Here is a 23999-nt window from a genome sequence, read left to right on the forward strand (position 1 = left end):
ATTTGTGACGCTCTTAAGATTATCCTGCAATAGAGCTCATAATGTACAGTACAGGCCAAAAGTTTGGACACACCTCATTCATTGCAACACAAATGAAGGTCCCAACCCCATTGATAAGGCAACAAATTCCACTAATCAACCCTGAAAAGGCATACCTGTGAAGTCAAAAACAATTTTAAGTGACTCCGTCTTGAAGCTCATCAAGGGAATTGCAAGTGTGCAAAAAAGTAATCAGAGCAAAGGGTGGCTACTTCAGATATACTAGAAAATTATACATGTTTTTAGTTATTTCACTTTTTTTTGCTAAGTACATAATTCCACACGTGTTCATTCATAGCTTTATTACTTTCAGTGAGAATTTCCAATGTAAATAGTCACACAAATGAGTAGGTGTGTCCAAACTTTTGGCCTGTACTGTACGTACAGTACTTTTTTTTTTTTTAAATAGATTTTTTTCCCCATTTTTCTTTATGTTGCTATTGTTAAATGGTGGAAAAGCAAGTTTCACTAAATTAGTTAACTGATAAAATATTTGTGTCTACACCGCCAACAGCTGTGCACTTTGTGCTTCATCCTTCTGCTGGTTGCCAGTCCTATGAGTGACAGCACATGTGCTGGGGTACATGGGAGGGCCACCTCTGAAATTCTAACCCCTACGCCGCGACATGAGACATAGCCAGGCTATGGGCAGGGAGGAGCTCTCAGGGCCGGATGCTAGGAGAAGGAAAGAGGGAGAGACGGAGAACGTAAGGAGAGAAGGAGCGCAAATTTTAGGATTGCAGAGTGTGGCGCTTGTACGGATTTGCTCTGGAGTCAAGTTGTTCTTGGAGGAGGTCTGCTTAACACTGATCTTCTTAGTTGAGGTGCTGAAGATGGCCAGGAGGATGTTGGTATCTTGTGTATTGGCTGTTATGATTTGTCAGGTAAACTAAATCATCTTCATTTCAGCATTTCTTAAATACTGTGAGTTATTTAACAAATGGTGTAACTGTCAGCACTTCAGTAGATTAATGAGGACAAGTAGCCCACTACTTGCACATTTGAGTGTACGCTTTCTTTTATTTGCCAAATCTAGTCATTTGTACATAGATTTAACACAAAGACTACCTTTAAGATTCAGCATATACAGTACATATTTACTTCCATTCAAGTAGTGTCTGTTTTAAGATTCTGTATGATTCAGAATTCATCCATCACACTTTTCAACACACGTTTACCTCTTTGTGTCCCATTGCAATTTTGATTTTGGTTATACACTGGCCGTTAGCCGCCCCTGCCTCTCCAATCATACAGTTTATATTCTTACTTGAATGATGTTTGCAGGCCCTTTGCATCTTACAACACATACACACAACGCGGTGTGCAATTAGAGCCTGAAGTTGATGTAAACATTTTTACCTTCGTTGGAAAGAGGATGACTCCAGATGTGCACGTGGACTCAGGGCATCATTTGTAGCACCTGTCAGCAGACGCCATTAAGAGAATGGATGACAATGTAAACTGACATATTACCAATAGCACCTCCAGCCATCATTAATCTTTCTCTGTGTTTGTAAAAGTAATGGAGCCCAGGTTGCTCTGGTGAGTAAGTTTGCCTCCAGTGAGACGAAAGACAGGATCTTTCAAAATCGTCTATTCTGCTCCATCTGGGTATAAACAACTGTAGCATTCAAATTTCCATTCTCTTAAATGTGGAACTTACGTAAAAAGTTTGCATGTGCTTAAGTCCTAAATCTGCTTCTTATGACATACAATAGTTAGAATAACGTCTAATATTTTGTTTACAAAACAGTGGACTTTGTTCATGCTCAATATGCGTAACGAAGTGTAATCTCTTTGTTCTCTGCCCTCTACCAAAGGCTATTATATACCCATTGGTGTTTCACTATACCAGTACTTCTCAAATAGTGGGGCGGGCCCCCCCAGGGGGGCACGGATCAATGCTGGGGGTGGCGCATGTGACCTTGGGGAACATACTTTTTCGCTGTACTAGAATAAAGTGTAATTGCACATCTAATGAGTGGGTGGCAGTGGCGCTCTCATTTTCAGCATAAACACGATATTTTTTAACCAAACGAGCACACAACAAAGAGCACTGGTGATATGAAAAGCTAAGACGAAGAAATATGATGAAGCGTATGTAGCATTTGGCTTTGACTTTTAGTACAGTGAGAGACGAGGAAAGACCAGTCTGTTTACTTTGTCTAAAAATGTTCGCAGCGGAGAGCAGGAATTCTTTTTTTTTTTCAGCGAAAACGTGCCACATATTGCCAACAATCGTCCTGCTTTGTCAGTGTTACATCAGTAAACCAGCGAGCACTGTCAGCATCACATAAGGAGGCATACCAATTTGCTCAATGCAAAATAACCAAACACCACAACAAAGGAGCTGATACTGCCCGCAGCAAAAATAAAAACTGTCTCTCTGTCCAATCACACTGTTGTTTTTGTTCTATTATATTTTGTTTTTTCAGTCTAGTAGTTTGGCATATTGTCCTCTCAAGTTAATGTTGCCAATCAATTTGAATTTATGATTATTTATTGATTTTATTTTATTTTTTTTTTTCAGTGTCAAATGGTCAAAAAATGTATCTTGAATCTACCTTTACAGTATGGATGTCTTCTTTTTTTTTTTTTTTTTTTTTTTAACTTTTTTTTCTTCTTTAATATTAAAAAAGGACACAATGTTATGCAGAGGTGTACTTATAATAATAAGAATTTTATAGACGGATGATACTACGGTATATTTACAGTGGCAGCAGAGAGTTGGGGGACGCAGAACGTTTACGTCTTCCTGGAGGGGACGTAACAAAAAATAATTAAGAAGCACTGCACTATGCTCTCATCACTGGAATCTGTGTCTGTCTGTCTTCCTGCCTGCATGCCGATCTGTCTGTCTGTCCAGCTGTTGCTTAGAGACTATGAATCATACAGTCGGCAAACTTGGTGGGAAGATGCAGCTTGGGCAAAGGGAGAACGGGTTTTTATATTTTTTTTAGCAATTGGCCAAGAAAGGGCATGAAAATCAATAAGAACACATGATGTAAATCAGACACAAAATACTATTCACGCCACCACGATAACCAATCAGTCTTCATTTATTGAAAGAAAACAAACAAACAAAAAATATTGAAAGAAATCAGTTGCCAGGTACAACTGTATATTTTGTATAAGTGATTTGTACTGAAGAAAGGAGCCTCAAATTAATTAAAATTGTTCAAAATATGATGAGCGCCCAAGTAAAATAAAAAAAGTAAAGGCTGAATTATGCTTCTGCGTTTCAGTGACGGCGGAGCAACGACTTAGACCCTACGCATTGCGCATTCGACAAGGGAACGTGTTTCTCTGTAATTCTTCGCCATGCCACTAGAGGGTTGAGGCTATTTCTTTGTATGGTTTTGGGGGACTTGTCGAATTCCTTTAGTTTTCCTCCGGTCATTGAAAGTAATGACAAGAGAGGTGGAACGTGTGTATTTGCAGCTGCAGCTAATCTATATTGAACAACAAATGTTGTTAACACAAATGTTGACGCATTGGCGCGACACAGAAGGCGTTTGCGAATGTTTAAAAACGGCGGTGTTGTTGTGTTGAACCGGAAACAACGTTCTGAGTGGACCAATCACAGTCCTTCAACGTTGACGTCAAGCGCGTTGACGTGACGCGTAGTGGGGATTTTTTGGAGGTGTGCGTCAGGCTTCGGGGTAGGGTCGTAAATCGGGTCTGCATTAACAGCGTAGATTTTTTGACATGGTTTAACATTTTGCGGGGAGAAAAGTGACCCTCTCGCCACAAATTGTGTCAGTGCTTTTAAAAGCGAATGCCAACCATGTTATCTAATTCATGCCCATCTGGTCTGTAATAATTATTTGTGTGTGGTCATAATGCTGTGGCCAAGACAGCAGGAAAAATTGAACCTATATATACATATATATATATATATACATATATATATATATATATATATATATATATATATATGTATATATATATATATATCAGAGGTTGCGCTAGACTTTTTTGTTGTCTGTCATTTTGACTGACAGGGTCATAAAAATCCGGCAAAAAGCAATCCCAATGACAAAGATTTTAACATTTTTTTTCTTATGAACATTTTTCTAAGCTTTATTGATGTTTTTTTTCTCAAGTTAAAGCACCACGCAGGAATTAATTTTGTTGTGTAGCAGGATTTGTGTATTATTCGTATTAATTGCAGGTGTTTTAGCTCATTTCAGTTTATTATATTTATATAGGAAGTTACGGTTGCATATTATTTTGAAAATCGACCGGATCCACCGTATTTTTACACGAGTGACTTCCGGCCTGCCCGATCCTACCTAGTAGTATTTACGCAGGGGGCTGCCTCGCGTCAAAAAACAAACTCTGCTGTTCTTTTCGCGTGCGTCGCATTTAGCGCTTCTGGGACGCATCTAACACGCGGACGCACTGCGACTGGTGTGCATTGGCTGATTGACTTTAACGGCTGCGTTTCGAAGCGTAATCGCGGCGAGATCGTTGACGCGACGTTCACGTTGCTGGTGTGTTTGAGCCTTTAAGAGCCGCGCGCGGTCCCCTCACTATCCACTCGCTCTCGCTATATGATTGGCCGAAGAGTCTAAATGCTCTCCCGTGAACTGCCTGTTTAAAAATGTTCCCGTTGTTACTTCTTGCGTTCGCTTATAAGTGCCCATTTAAAAAGGAAAAGCGATGGCTGATACTACACACAGAGCGTATTATTAACAAATGTTAAAGTTGTATAATCATCTAGCGAGAATAAGGAACGTCACTGACAAGCGCAGGCCCCCACGAGTGGATAGTGAGGGGTCTAGGATAGTGCGCCTACAGCTAACAAGACTCTTATTTAACATTGCATACCGCTTCAACATATTCAATAGTATTTAGTTTTCATTCATTTAAAATTAATATTCTGTCCGAACAAGCTTAACAGAGAATCCACACCGTGCCATCACACATCAAGCAGATGAATATGTAACTTTTTCTCCGCAGTGACAAAAACAGCTGACTGTGGCCCCAGAAGTTAGGTAGCCTACCATATGTAGCATATGGAACAATGAAATTAATAGTTCACCTGCTGTGGCCTGAACGTAGTCTCACACTTTCCTCCTGGTGCGCATGGACTTGAATTGCGTGCCCGTTTGTACAGTCCCTGTTTTTTCACCTCTTTTATCAACACCATCGTCGTTTTGGGGCTTTTTGAAGAAACTTCGGACACCCAGTGGCCTTGACATTTTTCAGAGTAAGGCCAACGACGTCATGCATCAAGAGAGACAATAGCTAATTAATACGCTCACTCGCCACCCTGTGGTCTGGGGTGTGAATTGCAACCGGTCAAAATGACGGATGGACTTCAGTTTTTTCCGTCACCGTTTTAAAAAATCGGTCAACGACGGAAAATATTCGGTTAACGCGACCCCTGATATATATATATATATATATATATATATATATATATATATATATATATATATATATATATATATATATACGGTTTTTAATGTTTCAAATTATAAATTTTCCTCTCGAAGAAATACTGATTAGTGTTGCTCCAAGTGTCACTGATTTAAGAATTTTTTTTAAAGATTAATAAAAAGATTGATAAAAATTTAAAGAAATAGTCATTATTGAGGAAATAATATGCAATCATGATTGTGAATTTAAAATATTTTAATATCAGTGAAACAACTCTGCCTTAAATTCTAAAAAAAAAAAAAAAAAATTCAATTCAACTAAAGTAGTTCACGAATGTTACCTGATAGCATTCAGGTATGCGTCAATGCACTCACTCTCTTTTTTGAAGGCCGCCTGTTTTAATCTGAGTGGTGTTGAGGCTGGCTGGTGGGTGTTTGGGGAGCAACGGGCAGAAGTCACAGCTGTTCCCAGATGCATACGTGATGCCATTTGTCCCGCTCTGTAATCCCCCTTGCGGAAAGAGGAGTGGGCCGCTTCTGGACCATGAAATCGGGTACAAATTAAGAGTGCGTATACCGGCAGCCAGCTGGCACATAGCTCTCATTCATCGGAAACAATCAGTCAAAAGGTTTAGAGCCTGAGGAAAACACCATTGTGGACAAAGAAAATAAACTGTCAAATTGTGTCAGTATTTTAGATCCTGAAAACAAAGTGTCAGCATCGAGATGGATTTGTCTAACAGTGGATTCCGAAATGTGGGGTATATCAAGGAAGGATCACTAGACTGTATGTCAAGACACCATTTATCCATCCATACATTTCTATAGTGCTTATATTACTCAGGGTCAAAGAAAGATGAAGATTTTTCAAGATGATTTAGGGGTGGAGACTGGACTGGTCAATCTGTAAATTATCTGTCACATAATGAGTTTGAATCTTTCACAATAGAAACTGAAGTCAGGTGAGGGAACCACCGCGCCAAAAATGACTCATCACCCAATTAGTTTCAACATAATAATTAAAGATGCTATTCACATTCTTTTAGTACCCCAGTTTCATGAGCTTACTTACATCTTATTCTTTTAACCTAGTTCAGCATTCTTAAAGTGGTGACATCTGCTTTGACACTTGTTTGCAGTACCAAAAATAGTGCATCCATGCCAGGCAGTCCTGACTTGGCAAAGAACAAAGCTGTGGGACTGACCACGTTACAGCCTGCTTCAATTGTGTGATTCGGTCTAAGGAGCCATGCAGAAGTGACCTAGGGCCACCTGTGTGACATGGCATTGCTAAGCTGTAAAAACATTATAGTTGACAGTTCAACTTGTGCACTTCTAATTTAGATTAATACTTCTGAGGTTTTAATATTATTTTTTTCAGTGATACTAAATAAAAATGGCTTTGTCATTTCTTGTTTTATTGTTTGTTAAAGCAAGTTTTTATCAAGCGAGGACTAATCGAGAAAACTTCAACTAATTCTTTGAATGAATATTCAAGGGATTGCAGCAAATGCAGGCATCAGACAGTAATTGTTTAAATCTACAGTGGTAATTCGACATACAAAGTTTACTCGTTCCAGGATGTTGTTTGTAAGTCGAAATTTTCGTATGTCGAGCAAGATTTTCCTATAAGAATACATTATTATTTCATTAATTCGTTCCACACCCCGAAAACATACACTAAATCCTTAATGAATACTGGTGGTACTTTTACAAATGACAATTACAAATAGCAAAACAAATAAATTATAAATAAATATCAGAATAATAATACGGTATAACAATAATAATAATAATAATCCCTGTAATAATGTAATAAATCGTCGTTGTTTTTTCCACTACTCTGTCAAAGTGTGAAATGTATTTGTACACAACATGTTCAAGAGCTATTATCGTCAATCATGGTTGTAGGTGGCCTTGTTACAGAAGTAATGAGCCAAATCCTTGCTTGACTGGTCACTGGTTCATCACGGGGCACGTATCTACAAATAACCAATTTCCACTCTTTACTTGGCCTTTTGTTTCTAGTACAAATATACAGAAAGTAGGGATATCCTTAAATTTCCCCAAACACCATGACCACTTAATAAGGCCTGGCATGGTGGATTATCATCCCCAAACAAGCTGTTTGAACCTCGATGAGGGCCCAGGGTCACAGGCCAAGTTGTAAAAGTACCTGGGAAAAGCTTCTAAAATAGTTCCACTGTGTGTGGTGTCATCACTCAGCCCTTGACAAAAGGCAGCCGTTTGTCTAATTGGTAACATGATACTTTGGTGTTACTGCATCCTGATCTGGTAAAAACATTATTTTAAAAAAAGGGAGGGAGGTGAATGGAAAGTATCCTAATGACAGTCATCTCAAGGTCATATTGCTGGGACAAGAGAATAACGAATGAGATGGAAAATTGAGTGAAACAGCAAATAGCGTTCTATCTGACATTGGGTCAAAACAATGGTGTAGCATTGTTTCATTTAACCCACTCGACTGCCTTTAATTAAGATTATTTATATTTAAGTGACATTTTCATTGACGTATTGTCTTTTGCTCGATAAGTGGTTTGTGTCATTGATATTGGTGAGCACCACCGCAAACTACAACTAATGTAACACATTTTAAATGAACCTCTTGCATTAGTTCTCATGTTGTGAGGGTGTAGAAATAGTTGAAAGACTTAAACAACTTCAAATTTAAACAAAATCTTGCATACTGTATGTCTCTTCAGCATTTGTGAAACTCCATCCATTTCCACATGTGTAAAATTTCCACAGAGGTTACCCAAAAACACCCATTAATCATACATAAGCCATGATTTACTGAAATAACAATAAAGAAGGCATGCTCTGTCATCGGAGAGTTGAGGGATTGAGCGTTGGCTTGCTGCAGATGGTGTTTGGGATGGATTTGTGTGGATGGTAAGCACTCCAGGAATGTGTGTGTAAACTTGCATCTCTGAGTGTAGATGACGATGACCACAAATAGACAGGATGAATTGTATGGAGGTGTCTAATATTAGTGTGCTCCCTAACATGGCCAGAAGATGCCAGCCATCACTTCCAGTCCTCTTGGACTCATCACACAACATACCTGGCTATCATTTAATATGATCACCTTTTTTTTTAGGTCAAAAACAATTTCAAAACACAAGCAAAAAGTGACATTGATGCAAATGTACAGACGATTTAAAAAAAAAAAAAAAAATTATCTACCTGTATGTATATTTGACATTTTGTTTAAAAAAGAAACTTTGGTGTGTCGAATCTAAATCAGGGAAAATTCTACCAACGCTAACTTTTATATGAAAATCATTGGAGTGAAACTATGCTTTGATTGTATATGATTGCTTTGCCTACTTTATCTGTGTAGTTGCATGGCTTTATCGGGTACTTCAGTTTTATTGAGAACATAATATTGTCCATTGGTGTGATTTTGAGTGTGAATGGTTCTTTGTCGATACGCTCTGTGATTGACTGTCGACCAGTCTATGGTAGTTTTTATTGGATGGATCTGACCCATGAATCTTTTAAGGTCAAGCATGTCAGAAATTGGATGGAGTTCTCCTAACAGCTGTCTTTACATGAGTCACCTTTGCCTCACGCAAATTAGAGAAACTGTGCTTTTTACAGTAAAGTTCTTACTTCTTCCAGCTTCTGATAGTCTAGAGGAGCTTTATGATTATGTGTTATAGCACCACCTGTTGCTATGACATAAATTTAAAAGATAACAGATGTGTTTTAATGTAAGGACTGGGATTTCTTTTTCCGCATGTGGATGAAATATGTTGTTTTGGGGATTTTTGTTTGTAAGTATAGCCATAGTACTGTTTTAAAAAGGAAACTGGATTTTTTTTTCTGCAAAAGAATTGGCACTGAGAAGGCAGTTTGAACTGTTAAACATATGGTAAGGCATGTTGGAAACAGTGATTTCCAGCAGAGACAAGGGAAACACTGTGCGGAAATGTGAATGGATGATCATATGTGAGTGGGTGTTATGTGTATATTCACTAGAGTCAGCTTGTATGTGTGTGCGTGAGAAAGTATACTTGTGAGTGTGTAAGATGAATTCCAGCAAATTCGTAAGGTGACCCCAAACTCCCAGTCAGGTGCGGAGCGTAGCATAAAGGGGGAATTTGTGCTTGTGAGGCGGGAATGCCACTGGGAAAGCACAGGATCTAAATCCAAAGTAGACAGCTGTTGGTGTGTAGGAGGGGGTGTATTGTGTGTGAATGTGGCCGTTACAGCAATGTGGAGAATGAAAGGCTTGTGTGATGCCTCTTTGCATTTCCTCATTCTGAAATTAATTTTAAAGCCAGTTCAAAGGATCGTGACAAGGCTGTGGATTAGTGAGTGAAACCTGACGCTTTGACACTCAAACACTACGGCATTCTGCCACGCAACAGATTTCCCATCAGTCATACAGTCACGGTTGTTGAACTGGCTTCAAATATCCATGGTGGCGCCGCTCATGCTATATATTCGTGCTACTTTTTGCAGGTGTGGAGTGCTGATCAGCCCAGAAATATCCAGGAGATTCACCCTTGGAGGACCCAAGGCAAAGGAGTGGTGGCCAGGGTGAAAAGGGACTGGATCATTCCTCCAATCAGAGTTCTGGAAAACAGCAAGCATGTCCCGGAAAACCTGGTTCAGGTAACATTTAGGTTGGGGGGAAAAAGAAAGGGCTGTTAAAATCAGAACTTTTCAAATGTTTTGTTTTTGCAGTAAAATCCTTATTCATAATAACTACTGTATATTCACTTGTGTGCGTACAATTTCTACAGTGTTTGGAAATTGACACTCAAAGTGCAAATGAAATGACCTGAAATAATAGCTTAGTTATGTAAAATACATGCAATAGACTACTAGTCCTCTATATCCTGGTTCATGTTGATCAATCCCAAGTCAAAAGCCCCTCTAGATTCAACCCCCTTAAACCGACTGCCTTTTCCAACCCCCAATACACACATGGATTTTATTTGAAGTTGCAAAGACCACCAACATGATTTCCTCTCTCCATCTAGATTAAGTCAGACAAAATCTTTAAAGGTGAGGTGATCTACAAATTAGAGGGCCCAGGCGTGGATCAGGCACCCAAAAATTTCTTTGAGATTGATGACAAAACAGGAGTCATCAGAAGCAAGCGGCCACTGGACAGAGAGAAATACAACACCTTCACAGTAAGGAAATGTTTATTTCTGTGAGCCTGTGACATGCAAAAAAAAAAAAAAAAAAAGTCACTTGTACACTGTAACCGTGAAAACACAAAGGCGTGCTTAAGTTCACACACATCTTCTCATAGAGGATTTTGAAAAATACTGTTCAAAGCCTAGCTTCATATTATGTTACCTCATAAGAAATGTGGTTCATGGTTGACCAACATAGGTCTGCTTCTCAAGGCCTTTATGGTCATCAAGGGAGCTGCTTCAGAATGTTTTGGACAAGAAGACTGTGATGCAACCCATGATGTCTGACTACTGATCATTCACACACAGTGTAAATAGACTTGAATCGCATGTTGAATAGTTTCTTCGAAATCCCACCAAAATAACAAAAATGTAGAATTTAAAAAAACAACAACACATGTCAATCTGTCTGTGTGTGTAGTTGAAAGCCTTTGCGCTCTCGCCCAGTGGAGAGAGACTGGAGAATCCTACCACCATAGAAATTGTAGTGCTGGACCAGAATGACAACAGACCTGCCTTCACTCAAAAACAATTCACTGGTGCTGTCTCTGAGTTTTCAGTCCCAGGTTAATTCACATTACACACTTCCTGCAAGATTATACTAAAACGTAATGATCAAGTGAGGGGTTCACATTGATTAATCATGTTAAATTTGTATATATTTTTTAACAGGTACATCAGTAATGTCAGTGTCAGCCATAGATGCTGATGACCCTATGACAGAAAATGCTTTTCTTAGCTATTCTATCATTGGCCAAGAGAGCATCCCAGCCAATGCTGTTACCAAGACAATGTTTGGCATCAACAACGTGACAGGAACCATCTACACAAGAGACGTTGGCCTTGACAGAGAGGTAAGATGTCCCAAAAACTTCAGATCTTGAAATATAGATTTATTCATCCTCTTAACTATTTTTGCAAGATTCTGAATATACAGTAGGGCAAATAAGTATTTAGTCAACCACCAATTGTGCAAGTTCTCCTACTTGAAAAGATCAGAGAGGCCTGTAATTGTCAACATGGGTAAACCTCAACCATGAGAGACAGAATGTGGAGAAAATAAAAACAGAAAATCTCATTGTTTAATTTTTAAAGAATTTATTTCCAAATTAGAGTGGAAAATAAGTATTTGGTCACCTACAAACAAGCAAGATTTCTGGCTGTCAAGGAGGTCTAACTTCTTCTAACGAAGTCTAACGAGCCTGTACTCGTTACCTGTATTAATGGCACCTGTTTTAACTCATCATCGGTATAAAAGACACCTGTCCACAATCTCAGTCAGTCACACTCCAAACTCCACTATGACCAAGACCAAAGAGCTGTCGAAGGACACCATAGACAAAATTGTAGACCTTCACCAGGCAGTGAAGACTGAATCTGCAATAGGTAAAACGCTTGGTGTAAAGAAATCAACTATGGGAGCAATTATTAGAAAATGGAAGACATACAAGACCACTGATGAGCTCCCTCGATCTGGGGCTCCATGCAAGATCTCACTCCGTGGAGTCAAAATGATAACAAGAACGATGAGTAAAAATCCCAGAACCACACAGGGGACCTAGTGAATGACCTACAGAGAGCTGGAACCACAGTAACAAAGGCTGATATCAGTAAGACAATGCGCCACCAGGGACTCAAATCCTGCACTGCCAGACGTGTCCCCCTGCTGAAGCCAGTACACGTCCTGGCCTGTCTGTGGTTCGCTAGAGAGCATTTGGATGATCCAGAAGAGGACTGGGAGAATGTGTTATGGTCAGATGAAACCAAAATAGAACTTTATGGTAGAAACACTGGTTCTCGTGTTTGGAGGAGAAAGAATACTGAATTGCATCCAAAGAACACCATACCCCCTGTGAAGCGAGGGGGTGGAAACATCATGCTTTGTGGCTGTTTTTCTGCAAAGGGACCAGGACGACTGATCTGTGTAAAGGAAAGAATGAATGGGGCCATGTATCGAGAGATTTTGAGTGAAAATCTCCTTCCATCAGCAAGGGCATTGAAGATGAGACGTTGCTGGGTCTTTCAGCATGACAATGATCCCAAACACACAGCCAAGGCAGCAAAGGAGTGGCTTTGTAAGAAGCATTTCAAGGTCCTGGAGTGGCCTAGCCATTCTCCAGATCTCAACCCCACAGAAAATCTGTGGAGGGAGTTGAAAGTCCATGTTGCCCAACGATAGCTCCAAAACATCACTGCTCTAGAGGAGATCTGCATGGAGGAATGGGCCAAAATACCAGCAACAGTGTGTGAAAAGCTTGTGAAGAGTTACAGAAAACGTTTGGCCTCCGTTATTGCCAACAAAGGGTACATAACAAAGTATTGAGATGAACTTTTGGTATTGACCAAATACTTATATTCCACCATGATTTGCATATAAATTCTTTATAAATCAAACAATGTGATTTTCTGTTTTTTTTCCCACATTCTGTCTCTCATTGTTGAGGTTTACCTATGTTGACAATAACAGGCCTCTCTAATATTTTCAAATGGGAGAACTTGCACAATTAGTGGTTGACTAAATACTTATTTGCCCCACTGTACTAGTACAAGCCCTGGCAAAATTTAGGGAAACACCAGTCCTGGTAGATGTTGACTTGTTTGTTTTATTGTGTAGAAAAAAATAAAATAATAGATAAGAAACCACTTTAGTAATTTTAAATAGCAACTGTCTGGCTTCAAGCTACACAAAAACAACATCGAGAACAAATTGTGGTTGTCAGTAACAATTACTTTACATACTTAGCAGAGGAAAAACATGGAATCTCTCAATTCGAAAGACCGAAAATATGGAAAAATCACTCAAATAGACAACTAATACTTTGCTTCACCACCTCTGGCATTTGTAACAACTTGCATTTTCTGAGGTATGGACTTCAATGAGTGACGAACGGTGCTAATGATCAATGTAGCACCAACTTTCGCTGTTTGCTGTTGTCAGATCATCTTTGCATGTTGGAGTCTTTTCGTGGATGTTTCTTAAAATTCTACCATGAATGTGTATACAACAAACATGGTGCAATATACTGCAACTCATATAAATTGCATTTAATTAATTGATTTCTAAAAAGGTTCAGAGGCTATTAACATTTAAATTTTTTTTTTTTTTTAATGAAATACATCATATCTGCAGAGTTTATGTATCTGTTTGCCAACACTGCGATCAAACGCACCACCTTTCTGTTAGACCAGCAATCAACCTTGCACCAAAAGTTAATGAATTAGTTAGAACCAAAAGTCACCAAATTGTCCGGGCATTGTTAGTGCAAATATGTAATATTTTATATGAGCCAGGTCAATTCTTGATTTAAACCTCTTAGCCCATGCTCTGAGTCGGCAGCAAAATAAATCAAATGGTCACAGTTCTCCAACACGTTTGAAGGTGAGAATAAAATGTATTATTGAAGTTGGATGATTGTTCTTTTTTCCAGGTAGTGAAGTCCTTCAGGCTATTGCTACAGGTTGCTGATATGGGTGGTATGGGGCTGACGGGTGAAGGTGTAGCCATTATTCATATAGCTGACATCAACAATCATGCACCACAGTTCAACCCCAGCTCGGTAAGCCTCAACTGCAGTTAGTTGTTCTGTAGATGACATGAAATGACTATTATCCTTGTGATGAAACAATTCAACTGGAGGATTTGTTTGTATTTAAGAACTGTACTTTGTCTGTGTGACCCATTCAGTACAGCATGACAGCAGTGGAGAACAGAATTAACTATGAGATTGGTCGTGTCAATGTGACAGACAATGACGATCGTGGAACAGGAAACTGGGAGGCAACATATTTCATCTCAAACGACCCTTACAGGAAGTTTGCTGTTACAACAGACAGTATCACCAACCAAGGCATTCTGATGGTGGTGAAGGTAAGCTTAATCCCACAGAGTTTAAACTGACTACACAACTAGTAAATTTATCAATTTCTAGTTTAATGTTGAACAGCCAAAAATGCATTTTTGACACAGACGCCTCAAAACTACATTAGTGCCTTAAAGGGATGGACAACATCTTGATCATGTGCATCCGGGCTGAAAGAATCTTGTTTAATAAAGTGAAAAGACAATTAGGAAGATAATTTCATTTTTCCGATGTGTAATATTGGAGAAAAACATAAATAAAACAATATTCCCTGAGAGTAAGCAAAACAGCTATTGTCAGGCAGCACTACTTTAGCCAGCCAAATGCAATTATCTCAGATGGTCCCACCTACTTGTCAAGAATGGACCAGTGCTGCCAACTTGGCGAATTTCTCGCTAAATCTGTCTGCTTCTCAAGCTTCTTGGTGAGGTTTTTTTTGTTTTTGTTTTTGGAAAAGTGACTAGCAACAAATCTAGCGACTTTTTCAGGTGTTTTTTTTTTTTTTTTTTTACTTACTTTTTGCATCTCCCACGACGTTATTCCTCTCTTTGACAGTGTCCATTGCAATTACATGCAAATTTACAATTATGCATATTAGGGGATGATGTGAACTAGCGACTTTTAGGACAGCCAATAGCTACTTCACTGACTCGGGAGTTGGCAACACTGGCATGATCTATTTTGTTTGGTGCCATCAATGGCCCAAACCTATAGGTTCTGTAATGCACCCAGGAAGTTAAGAAGGCTTCATCTGAGTCTCAGACGGAGGACAGAGTAAGACAGCGGGACACCGCACTGTTAGAGAAAGAAAGTGTGTGTATTTTCTTTGTCAATTTTTACCTGTTTTATATGTATCAGACTATCAGTGTTTATGTAGGTGGCTGGCATGAGTGACGTCACATTCGTAACACTTGGCCCTGCTCGTAGGCAGTGTCATTTTTTTGTGCTGAGACATTGTTTTCACCTTCATCAGACGTCTAATAAATGCGCGACTTACATACTAAAATACAATACAACTTTGTGTCTTTTTTATTTATATGAGGTGTTGTCTATTGCTTTAAGCATTTAGACACATTTCACTAAAAACAGACATTGTTAGCATGGTCTTGTAAAATAAGCATGGCTTTCCTCAAGTTAAACTAAAAGGCTACAAAAGGCAGGCCCACCTGAAAAAGCTGATCCACGGCTGAAAGATAAAATATCAAGAGAGGCATAGCATGTAGAATCTGCAAAAAATATACAATTTTAAAAAAAAATTGCGGTTAAATCATCCTATTGGCATTTCTTCTTCCCGTCTACTTTCCTCTCCGACAAAGGCGCATTTGCACCCTTAGATTTGAACGACTATCGTAAATATGTTTAAACAGTAATTCCAATATAATAGTGCAATGTGTAAAAAACCAACATACACAAAATGCAATCATTTGCACTGTTGCACATACTTTCCTTAAATATTCAATTGATTTTTTTTTTTTTAAATCTGGCGCATAGGCAAGAAAAGAGAGAAAGTTGGTGAATGCTCAAATAACACCCACACGGAACATTATTGGATGTATAATTGCAAGGAATTAAGACATTTCGTCATGAATGGTCCATAATAAGAGTGAAAGGTAGACAATCTGAAAAATTCTCGGCATTTAAGTGAAAAGCCTGAAAACAAACATTAGTTTCATTTACATGGACAAAATGTCTTTATTCAGATCAATGTCTAAATTATGATCGGATGTGCTGTTTTCATGGACACTCGGACATAACACTTTTGGTGGGAACAACATTTTTTTAGATGCACAGATTGATCAAATATACCAGAAATGGTAGTTGTAGAAATGTTAAAGAAATAGTAGGAATAGAATGGGGTATGAGTTGGGTTAGAATATTCTGAAAGGGATGTGTACATGAAGTAATTTTCTTCCGATCTGGCAAAGGTTCATGCAAACGTAGCCATTGATTATCTCTGTCTTGGCACCGCATTAAAAACTGGCATTATTGTGTAAAATAAATTGCAACTTTAGCTTAGAAACACTTCAGAAAACCATTGTAAATTAACACAGTTCATTGCTACATCTAAAATTGGAAGTTAAAACACGACCATGGAAATGTAATCCTTATACAGTAGTAACAATGGGAAAGTAGTCGGCTTTTATGGGAATCTCAAATGCTGAGTCAACTTTTCAAGATTATAAAAAGAGCAATAGACTTGACTTTTTGGAACCTTCTGAAATAAATGGAAACAGTTCCATAGTTGGATGGGCTGAAGGGGCCGGTTAAGATCTTAAGCTTTTCACGTTCACAACCAGTTTGGGCCTGTCAAAGATTTAATACATACAGTATATACAAGAAAAGTGTTCACATCTTTATACCTTTGTGGGAGCCACACACGACTGAACACAAATCAACAAAATTTGTAAAATTTCCTTAATCACGTGAACACGAAAGACACATGCACACTCAAAATGAATTATTTGAATAATGATTATAGCTGAAGTATTCTTGTGTTGCAGCCTCTGGATTATGAAACACAGAATGAGTACATCCTGTTTCTGACAGTGGAGAATGTAAATCCACTGAGCGACAAGGCTCCTAATATGCCAGTGAGCAGTGCAGCAGTTGTAATCACAGTTGTCAATGAGAATGAAGCTCCACATTTTAGGGAAGACCCAATACATATTGTTGTACCTGAGTCTGTAGCTCCTGGAACACTTCTGAAAAGCAACATTGCATTTGACCCTGATAATTCTGATTTGAGGTAGGATTTGAGGTGAATTCTAATTTCATTTTTTGCTCATTTGTGACCTTGAAGGCAATTTACAGTATCTACTCTTTATGCTGCAGGTATGAGATAAGTAGAGATCCTGAGAGGTGGCTGGACATCAACAGGCATACAGGAGACATTACTGCAAAGAGAACCTTCAACATGCGATCACAACATGTTCAAAATAACATCTATATCGCTACTGTCAAAGTTACAGGTCAGAATAGTTTTTAATATGCAGGCTGTTTGATAGTAGACACCAACTGTACATCAGTACACATGGACATTGTGATGTGAGTGGTGCTCCCAGAGATTTTGGGAACCACCACTTCAATCCTGAAAAAATTAAAACATTATTTTCAATTTAGTGATGGCACCTATCAGTCACTATTCTAAATTGCCTCAATAGAAACTAACAGTAAATATGTTCTTTTGTTAACATATGTGACTAGGCATTCATGGTATTGCAATTAAAGCTCTAAAATGTGTTACTTTGAGATATCTGGGTTAAAAAAAAATATATATATATTAAAAACAACTTTTATCCATTGAACAGATTTTTTATTTTTCAAAACATATTAGCAAATTGGAACACAAGTATAATGTTAAGTTAAAATACAATGTTAAAAATAACTGAAATATTCTAAATAAAATTAAAACAAATGCAGTCCTTTAGGTGAGCGTAAACCCACAGCAACAGCTCAACATTATTACCATCAGAACAAAAGAAATTTAATTATTTTCCATAAAAAAGCACGTGTGCATGACTCGTATCATGTTTACACTACACACACACTCTTTCTCAACGCAGTTGCCAGAGAGAAAAAAACACCACGTTTTACCACCGCTAGACACACTTCGCACGCTGGAATTAACTCTAGTAGCTGGTGTTTACTAACCTTTAATGTTGTACAAATGCGAAATTATATTGGAGGTATTGCCTCTTCAGCAGCCACCTTACGCAAACATGTTTTTCGTGACGGTTGGCCCTCCTCCTCTAAGCCACGGCCTTCTGTAACATTTCTGTAGCCGAAGTATTCCTATACCAGCGATTTCGTTTTCTTCGATTAGGGGAAAAAGTTCAGGAGTTTTACCTCCTCCAGCCATTGTGTTGCACAGCTGACTAACTGACACTGAGCATCAACCGGTGGGGGAGGGTTGAGCCTCGCAGCTGCAAGCGAGGGATTTCTCCCTGCATTTTGGGAACATAGATAGTTAATACTGTAGGGACGGTATGACGGAAAATTTTTGCGGTTTGGAAACCTTGAAACCGGTAATCGGCACATGTCTATATGTGACACTGCTTCATTTTGACAGATGTTGGTGGTGTGTCAACCACTGCCAATGTGGCTATCACACTCAAGGAGATCAATGACTTCCCCCCAAACCTCTTTCCACTGAGTGGTACCGTGTGCAACGATGCACGAAGAGTGGGTACTGGATTGGTGCTAACTGCTGAAGATGGTGACCTTCCTCCACATGCTGCACCATTCTTCTTTGAAATATTTGATGAAGATTCACTCAACTGGACTGTCACTCAAGTAAATGGTAGGGTAATGGTATGGAAGAATGTGGAGTAACAACAGCGATTGAAGAAGCTAACTAAATAGAGCCACCATTTTAATCCCTAAATTATCTGACCTTATCCCATTTGTGTGTCCTTTTTTACTTCAGACACCCATGCAATTCTGCAGCCTCTTGTAGAACTGGAGGATGGAGAATATCCAGTCACAATTTTGGTGTCAGACTCTGGAAACCCAATCCTCAGCGCTTACACAAAGATTAATGTCACATTGTGTCTCTGTGACTCGTTCGGTGACTGTAAGTCTGAGGTTGAGGCAGTATTCGGCTCCAGTATGGGGATAAACCTCATTGCTCTTATTATCATCATGGCCAGTATTGGCTTCCTTGTATGTAAGTAACACTTTGAACATGTCATTTTTCATATTACTATATTTTGTCAACATTTTAAAAGAATGGATTTAAAGCTACTGTTTTTGTCAAAATGAAAATGTTTAAAGTCAAAGAAAGTAGCTTGTAAAAACTTCACTTTTGGCTTTGAAACTATAGTTTGGTGTTGAGATCACATGTAACAATTGTGTAGTGCATATTTGTGCGTTGGATTGTATCATGACAATCATAAAGGTGTTGTATTGCAGTATTGCTCTTCTTAGCTGCGGTGATTCACTCTTGTGGGAGACGCCATCATATCAAGAAAGGATCCGGACTGCTTGTTGGGGAATCAGAAGATGACGTCCGGGACAATGTTCTGAACTACAATGAGCAAGGAGGTGGTGAGGAAGATGAGGTATGTTTTCGTGATTGATTATTTAATATCATTAGTGACATAATTTATAGATGTATTTAACAAACCTAATTTAATCAAGCCTCTTTGGAAGAAAGCCAAGATTTGTCTATATATGTTAGAATAAATACTCACTAAAGGGTCGTTTAGCTGGTGATGCTGCGACACCAAGATGCAACGATTGTGTTGCGAAATGGCCTCGCCTTTACATGGTGACGGCGAAGACCAAACTTTGATTCCGGCCTCCAAAACAGAAGGATTCAATTGCGGGGATTGCTCCGCAACCATATTAATGGAACGCTCTTGCGCCGATGACGTCAGTTTGGGCATGCGCAGTCGCTGCTACTAAACATGAAAAAAAGAAAAACATGGCGGAATGTCGGCTTTAATTTATTGTTTTTACAATATTTTTAATTTAAATATTTTTACATTTTTGTGCCTTTCGAAGCAAAAGAAAAAAACGTGGACACCATTGCCTCGAGTGGGCGGATATGTTGTCTTCTGGGGTGAGGAGGTTGTTGTCAAGGACTTGCATCATTGGCTGACACCTTGTAAAACTGCACTGCCCCCTCTGGCCTGGCATGAATACTACATCGTTTTCACGCAGAATTGCGACATCGTTCGAATGGAGACGGAACCATGTAAATGCAAACATAAAATCAGTTGTCTTCTCGGAGCGTCACCATGTAAACGGCCCCTAAGACCTGACAGCTGTTCATGATTCATGTAATTATTTGATGAGGATGTCAAAAACAGTTACCTCAATGTTGGACGAAAACAAAATAGTTTGGATGATTAATACATTGCATATCAAGTGGTGTTCATGAATATGAAAAGGAGCCATTTAGTGAAAAGGAGCTTGAACATATAGAAATGGTTGTTTATATAATACTCAGAGTTACTATATGACCCATTATTGTCCTTGCAGAACGCCTTTAACATTGACCTGCTGTGGAATCCCTTTGATGTGCCCTTGACCCCTATGCCATACTACCCAGTCTCTGGTGTTCCTCGAGGCAAGCAGCCTGTCAGGAGAGATGCTCCACATAATCTGCCTTCACCCACCTACCCCCGAAGACCCCCAGCAGATCCCACTGACATTGAGGAATACATCAGTGATGTAAGAAACTTCTATGACCTTAGCAAAAACTATTAAGCAATTGTTATTGATGTGCATAGACCATATACATTGAAGAAAATAAGTATCTGAACACCCTGCTATTTTGCAAGTTTTCACACTTAGAAATCATGGAGGGGTCTGAAATTTTCATCGTAGGTGCATGTCCACTGTAAGAGAGATAATCTAAAAAGAAAAATCCAGAAATCACAATGTGTGATTATTTAACGATTTATTTGCGTGATACAGCTGCAAATAAGTATTTGAACACCTGAGAAAACGAATGTTAATATTTCGTACAGTAGCCTTTTTTTGCAATTACAGAGGTCAAACATTTCCTGTAGGTTTTCATCAGGTTTGCCCACACTGCAGGAGAGATCTTGGCCCACCGATCAGTCAGGTTTCCAGGCTGTCACTGAGAAACACGGAGTTTGAGCTCCATGCAAAGGTTTTTTATTGGGTTTAGGTCTGGAGACTGGCAAGGCCCCTCCAGAAGCTTGATATGCTCTTTACGAAGCCACTCCTTGGTTATTCTGGTGTCTGCTTCGGGCCAATGTCATGTTGGAAGACCCAGTCACGACCCATGTCAATGCTTTAACTGATGGAAGGAGGTTATTTCCCAAAATCTCAAAATACACGGCCACATCCTCTCCTTAATACAGTGCAGTCGTGTAGTACCATATGCAGAAAAAAAAACAGCATGATGCTACCACCCCCATGCTTCACAGAAGGGATGGTGTTCTTTGGATGGTACTCATAATTCTTCTTCCAAACACTATGAGCGAAATTAAGACCAAAAAGTTCCATTTTGATCTCATATGACCACATGGCTTTCTCCCATGACTCATCTGGATCATCCAAATGGTCACTGGCAAACTTAAAACGAAACTGGACATGTGCCGGTTTAAGCAAGGGAACCTTCTGTGCAATGCATGATTTCAAACCATGACGTCTTAGTGTATTACCAACAGTAACCTTGGAAACAGTGGTCCCAGCTCTTTTCAGGTCATTGTTGTGTAGTTCTGGGCTGATTCCTCATCTTTCCTAGGATCATTCAGACCCCACGAGGTGATATCTTACATGGGGCTCCAATCCGATTGAGATTGACCGTCATGTTTACTGTAGCTTCTTCCATTTTTTAATGATTGCTCCAACAGTGGACTTTTTTTCACCAAGCTGCTTGGCAATTGCTCCGTAACCCTTTCCAGCCTTGTGGAGGTTAACAATTTTGTCTCTGTTGTCTTTGGACAGCTCTTTGGTCTTGACCATGTTAAAAGTTTGTGTCTTACTGATTGCATGGGGTGAACAGGTGTCTTTATGCTGCTATCGACAAACAAGTGCATCTGATTCAAGATAATACATAGAGTGGAGGTGGACTTTTAATTGGCGGAGTAACAGGTCTTTCAGGGTCAGAATTTTGGCTTATAGACAGGTGTTCTAATACTTATTTGCATTTGTATCTCACAAATAAATTGTTTAAAAAATCATGCATTGTGATTTTTGGATTTTTCTTTTTAGATTATCTCTCTCACAGTGGACATGCACCTATGGTGAAAAATTCAGACTCCTCCATGATTTTTAAGTAGGAGAAGTTGCAAAATAGCAGGGTGTTCAAATACTTTTTTCTGCACTGTAGGCTTTTTGGTAAAATAGATTATTTTTTACAGAAATATTGTATTTAAAGTTGATGTCTTGATTATCCTTTCTCTCCAAAACTCCACAAATTTTTTTTTTTTTTTTAATGTTGGGTTTTAAATACTTTTAAATACATTTTAAAGGTAGGGTACGCAACTGAACTAATATTGTGACTGGTTATCAACTAGTCTAGGGTAAAAAAAAGTCAGCCAAGATAATGAAAAATTAATGAGATGCCCCTTTTTTGGAGTTGAATTTTTAGGTACCTAATATTTTGAAAATACATCGTGTACTTTTTACACTTAGTCTTGTATAATTTTCTATCCAAATACGTTAGGGTTCCTGCCTTTGCTTCATGCTTTATTTCTACTCTCAGGGTCTGGATGCTGCAGATAAAGATCCTAACGTGCCTCCTTATGACACAGCCCTGATCTATGACTATGAAGGAGAGGGCTCGCTGGCAGGTAGCCTCAGCTCCATTGCGTCTGGCAGCTCAGATGAAGATCAGGACTATGATTATCTCAATGACTGGGGACCACGCTTTCAGAAACTGGCCAACATGTATGATCCACGTTAGTTGGGAAGTTGATCTTTAAAAAGAAGCTTTGAGTGATTCAATACCAGAAGCAAAACACTCCATGCCCTTGGGTGTTTCACAGGAAAAGTATGGATATTATTTGCCATCACTGTGTGCCAAAAGGTGCCATGTTGTACCATTGGTTTTAAACAAGTGAGATAATCCCAAATAATTATTTGTAAATATTTTGATACAACTTCACAGTAAAAAACACTGTATGTACTTCTTAAAACCTTGACAGGGATGCTCAGGAAATGAAAATCATTTTTGTGGGACTGTTAGGCGCACTTAAAATCCTTTATTTTCCCGAAAAATGAACAGTGCGTTTTATAATCCAGTGTGCTCTATGTATGAATTCTGATTGTGCTTCATGAATGTTAAAGCATAACTGTATTATACTGCTCCAGTACAGTGCTCAGGACTCAAATTGATCATTCATCAAACCCATAAATAAAACAATAAAAGAAAACAAATTATTGTAAGCAATAATTGCAACGCTAAAAGGAACAAATGAAAAATGCAGTACATTGATGCACTTATGCGCCTTATAATCTGGTAGGTTTTTTTCAGTCCGAAAAATATGATAAGTAGTAGCAGTGCATGCTGCAGGGTAAAGTGTTTTGTTGAAGTGTGTAACAGTCTATGAAGGATTTATCCCCAGACTGGGATTGATGCATTTTTTTTTTATATACAGTATGTATAATTTTGTAAAATGAAATTGCTCTGATGTTGTTTGCCTTATCATAAAACCTTCATTCCAGCATGTGTTATACACTGCTGGCCAAAAGTATTGGCACCCCTGCAATTCTGTCAGATAATGCTTAATTTCTCCCAGAAAATGATTGCAATTACAAATGCTTTGGTAGCAATATCTTCATTTATTTAAATCTAAATAATTATTATTTTACACAATACTCAAAAAAATGGGCCAGACAAAAGTATTGGCACCCTCAGCCTAATACTTGGTAGCACAACGATTAGACAAAATAACTGCAACCAACCACTTCCGGTATCCATCACTGGGTTTCTTACAATGCTGTACTGGAATTTTAGACCATTCTTCTTTGGCCAACTGCTCCAGGTCTTTGAGATCTGAAGGGAGCCTTCTCCAAACTGCCATTTTCAAATCTCTCCACAGGTGTTCTATGTG

General features: G+C 38.8%; 1 protein-coding gene across 1 annotated transcript; it reads left to right on the forward strand.

The window, feature by feature from the left end:
• Positions 1-744: 744 nt before the first annotated feature.
• cdh15 (cadherin 15, type 1, M-cadherin (myotubule)) lies at positions 745-23484 on the forward strand. The gene is made up of 14 exons (XM_057831519.1): positions 745-923; positions 9918-10070; positions 10442-10597; positions 11025-11169; positions 11276-11457; positions 14032-14160; positions 14289-14471; positions 16965-17209; positions 17296-17432; positions 18533-18763; positions 18890-19129; positions 19375-19523; positions 20449-20640; positions 22649-23484. The coding sequence occupies exons 1-14, from the start codon at positions 873-875 to the stop codon at positions 22847-22849; spliced, it is 2394 nt and encodes a 797-aa protein (XP_057687502.1). The 5' UTR covers positions 745-872; the 3' UTR covers positions 22850-23484.
• Positions 23485-23999: the final 515 nt, after the last annotated feature.

This window comes from Corythoichthys intestinalis, chromosome 1, assembly GCF_030265065.1.
Source record: "Corythoichthys intestinalis isolate RoL2023-P3 chromosome 1, ASM3026506v1, whole genome shotgun sequence".
NCBI lineage: Eukaryota > Metazoa > Chordata > Actinopteri > Syngnathiformes > Syngnathidae > Corythoichthys > Corythoichthys intestinalis.

Excerpts from the sequence above, each read along its gene's own strand:
- cdh15 (XM_057831519.1), top strand. The coding sequence starts at position 873 with ATGGCCAGGAGGATGTTGGTATCTTGTGTATTGGCTGTTATGATTTGT. Across the intron at positions 11,458-14,031 it reads ACGTTGGCCTTGACAGAGAG|GTAGTGAAGTCCTTCAGGCT; the intron begins GTAAGATGTCCC and ends TCTTTTTTCCAG. Across the intron at positions 19,524-20,448 it reads GAGGTGGTGAGGAAGATGAG|AACGCCTTTAACATTGACCT; the intron begins GTATGTTTTCGT and ends TTGTCCTTGCAG.